The sequence below is a fragment of the Buceros rhinoceros genome, unplaced genomic scaffold (genome assembly GCF_000710305.1).
Source record: "Buceros rhinoceros silvestris isolate BGI_N320 unplaced genomic scaffold, ASM71030v1 scaffold6915, whole genome shotgun sequence".
In the NCBI taxonomy this organism is placed as follows: Eukaryota; Metazoa; Chordata; class Aves; order Bucerotiformes; family Bucerotidae; genus Buceros; species Buceros rhinoceros.
Window position 1 is genome coordinate 1 of NW_010411070.1, and position 4,012 is coordinate 4,012.

Here is a 4,012-nt window from a genome sequence, read left to right on the forward strand (position 1 = left end):
CCCTCCCCAGCTCCCTGCACCCCCTCCCGGTGCCCCCCTGTGTCTCCCTCATCAGCAGACAGGCCTGCAGATCCCTTCAGCCCCTGATGCACTGGGGTTCTCTCTGGGCTCCCCTCTTTCCCCTAGTACCTCCCGCTGAGGTCTCTCTCCCCAGCGCCCTCCTGTGTCATCTCCTCCCTTTCCAAAGGCACCTCTGCTCTTCTCAGCTAACCCCTGTGCTCCCTGGGGGCTTTCCCCTACCTGATCCCAGCAAGCAGGTCTCTCAGTACCCTGAATTCTCCCCCCAGTGACTCTGTGTGGTCCCAGGGCACATATGTGCTCTCGCTCTCTGGCAGGATGAAGATGAAGTAGAGCTCTGACCATGGACCATGATGCCCCCACAATCAGGCCCCGCCGCATCCAGAACCAGAATGTCATCCACCGCTTGGAGCGCCGCCGGATCAGCTCGGGCAAAGCCGGCACCCACTGGCACCAGGTCCGCGTCTTCCACCAGAACGTCTTCCCCAACTTCACTGTGGTCAACGTGGAGAAGCCGCCCTGCTTCTTGCGCAAATTCTCCCCTGATGGCCGCTACTTCATTGCCTTCTCCTCCGACCAGACCTCTCTGGAGATCTACGAGTATCAAGGTTGCCAGGCAGCAGAAGACCTCCTGCAAGGCTACGAGGGAGAGATCCTGGCCAATGGTAACGACCAAAGATCTGTCAACATCCGAGGGCGCCTCTTTGAACGCTTCTTCGTCCTGCTCCATATCACCAACGTGGCCTCCAACGGGGAGCACTTGAACCGCGAGTGCAGCTTGTTCACCGACGACTGTCGCTACGTGATTGTCGGCTCTGCCGCGTACCTGCCCGAGGAGCCGCACCCTCCCTTCTTTGAGGTTTACCGCAACAGCGAGTCGGTGACCCCTAATCCCCGCTCCCCCTTGGAGGACTATTCCTTGCACATCATAGACCTCCACACAGGCAGACTGTGTGACACACGGACTTTCAAATGTGACAAAGTCATCCTGTCTCACAACCAGGGGCTGTACCTCTATAAGAACATCTTGGCCATTCTCTCTGTGCAGCAACAGACGATCCACGTCTTTCAAGTCACACCCGAGGGCACGTTCATCGACGTACGGACTATCGGCCGCTTCTGCTACGAGGACGATCTCCTGACTCTGTCGGCGGTGTATCCCGAGGTGCAGCGGGACACCCAGACGGGGATGGCCAACCCCTACAAAGAGCCCTTCATAAACTCCTTGAAGCACAGGCTGCTGGTGTACCTGTGGAGAAGGGCTGAGCAGGATGGAAGCGCTATAGCAAAGAGAAGGTTCTTCCAGTACTTTGACCAGCTGAGGCAGCTCCGCATGTGGAAGATGCAGCTTTTGGATGAGAACCATCTATTTATCAAATACACTAGTGAAGATGTGGTCACGCTGCGGGTGACGGACCCTTCCCAGGTACCATTGGCCTCCTCAGGCCACTCGTTGCTTTGGGGCCAGTGCTCAGGCGGGTACAAAGGTGTGAGCTGAGCCTGTGAGTGGGTTTGGGATCCCCAGTACTTCATTCTTGTGGGAGCGTTGGACGCCTCCGATGCTGAATCACTGTGCTGTCTTTTGTTCTTAAAATGTCATCGCTTCCTTCTCAACTGAAAATGAGAGAGAAAAGATCTGACGTGGTTATCGAGTGCCCTCTCTTCAGAGATTGTTCCCCATGCTCAGAGGTGCTGTACAGCCCTCTTCCCCGCCCCCAGCCCCAGCTGGTTTTTGTGTTTAGCTGAGATTTCACTTCCCTTGCAGAGGCTGTCTCTTCCTTCTCTCATGTATCTTCAAGCATGTTTTTTCAAATATAATAGTCTTCATTTTCCACTAGCAGAATTACCTTTCCTCTCTGCCTACATGCTTACTCTCCAGGCTGCAGTGAGAGGTAGTAGTTTACGATCTCTCCAAATTGGAGTAGCAGCTCTTAGATCAAGATGATGTGCCAATTGCTTCTCCTTTCAGTTTAGTACTAAAGAAGTCGAATTAGAGCAAATGTAGCTAAGTCAGTGCTGGGTCCCTCCAGACATTTCACCATCCCACTGGTTGATTGTCTCTTCCTCACTGCTTGCAGAGTGGTGGTCAGGTTTTGAGCTCTGTGAAACTGAGGAGGATGGTTTTTTTTCCACCTGTTCTATTCCTTTAATCTGCTTTGGTTTTATTCTGTTGAAAGTCATTAGCAAGAATTGGTAATAAATCTCCAGAACTGTGTGTAGGTCTGATTGTTCCCTAGATGTGTGTTTTCCTGTTGTCCCTTTCTCCTCCTGTCTTTGCCAGATCCAGGACCTAGCTCATAGAAGAAATAGACAGTGGTGCTTCTTGTGTTGCCTCAGTCTAATTCTTCCTGGAAGACCACTCTGTTTTTTCTGTTACGTGGTGTTTGTTTGAGGGAAGAGAATAGGTAAGGCCTAATCTAATCCATTTTACCCATCAGTGTAAAACTGAGCTGCTGCCTCAAAAATATTAAAGCTTTGTGGAAGTGCCTGCAGCCGTCTGCTGGCGTCTGGAGCGGTGCTCCTGACCCCAGTGTACACATTTGTGGTAGGCTGGGCTCCGCTCTCTGCTGCGGTTGGTTACCCAGGCTGCTGTGCCTGGTTTGCTGCAGCTGAGGGTTACTTTAAGATGCAGGTTGTGGGTGGTTTGTGGTGTTCCTCAGACGGTGTGTTTTATGCTGGAGGAAAAGCATCTCATTTCCCAGCTCTGCCAGGAGATAATTCCAGATGTGGACCAGTCTCTGCAGACCTGCCTGAATGCAGGCTGTGTGTTAGGGCTTTCTGGAGAAAACTTGGCTCACAAAATACCTAAAGCTCCATTTTTTTTTTTTCTTTTATCTGTCAGAGAGGGACATGAGGTTTCACCCAGTTTCAGGCTCCTTACTTCCTTCTAGCTTCTCTGCCAAGATGGTTGAGGAAGTCGCTGTTATGCTTGTGGGTTGCTCATGTATTATCAGGGTCTCTACTGAGCCCTTAAAGATTTTGAATCTTGGGGTTCGTTGTTGTTCTAGGCCTGTGTTGACAGACTGGCCAGCTTTGCTGTGTGATTTCTGTGACACTCGCCCTCTGCCACCCGTGTTGTGACGATGTTTTGCCTGTGTTTCAGGTGCTGCTGGAAAGCAATGAGGGTAGTTTTTATGGTCAGGAGTGTCCCGTAAATGTGTCTGTGTGTTAACTTGGCAAAGGAACTGGAGGATACTCCCCGCAGTCTTCAGGGGTGTAAATAGGTTTTCCTTCTGCCATCTCCTCTTATTTTCTCTCTGCTCCATCCCTGGATTTTAGAAGGGCTTCCCTTTCCTGAGGCAGTAGTCTAGTGAGTAACCTCGTCTGGCGCGCTTCACTTTGACGTATGTGGGCTGCATTGTATTACCACAGTTTATTTTGGGGCTGCAAACCAAACAAACCTGGTGATATTTGCAGGTAGGTGGGGTGGGCCGAGTGCCTGCCATCATCCCTGAGCGTTGTTTGGGAGCGGGAGGTGAAGCGTTTAGAAATTGCCTTTACTGACAGGAGATTTAACCAGATACGTGTGCGTACCACGGGACGTAGCTACCTCTGAAGAAGCGACAGGTTCTTACTTTGGGGTGCCAGGTTGTTAGCACTCCAGTCTGTAACAGAAGCTACCTTTGATGACCAAGGGTTAAATCTGCCCTTTCCCAATGGGATGGGAACGTTACCTCCCTTTAATGTAGCTGTGCTGACACAACGTCACCTTTTTCCCTGTCTTCTTACTCGTTCGTGTCATGAAATGCTGCCACTGCCAATCCACAGCGTGGGCTTTCTTGCACCAGAAACTTGGCATTAAAAAGAAGTCATTCATGTCTTTCAGATATTAATTTCTGTGCCAGCAGGGTACCTGGAGGGCATGAGTTTTTGTGGGCACAGTGCACTGAAAAGGCTCATCTCTGTGTGATGAAAATGTTAAGAAGGGGAAGTGAAAAATGTCTCTACGAAAGGAAAAATATTTGTGGCTAGCTAGCACTGGATTTAAAAATCC

At 50.8% G+C, this 4,012-nt stretch overlaps 1 protein-coding gene across 2 annotated transcripts in view; it reads left to right on the forward strand.

Annotated features, from left to right (window-relative positions):
* The first annotated feature begins 337 nt into the window (after positions 1-337).
* The window catches only part of DET1 (de-etiolated homolog 1 (Arabidopsis)), a 10,067-nt gene continuing 6,392 nt past the window's right edge, over positions 338-4,012 (forward strand). For both annotated transcript variants that reach the window (XM_010135856.1, XM_010135855.1), the window contains exon 1: positions 338-1,444. In XM_010135856.1, coding sequence (XP_010134158.1) covers positions 362-1,444 — 1,083 coding nt within the window. In that variant the 5' untranslated portion in view covers positions 338-361. The remainder of the gene's footprint in view (positions 1,445-4,012) is intronic.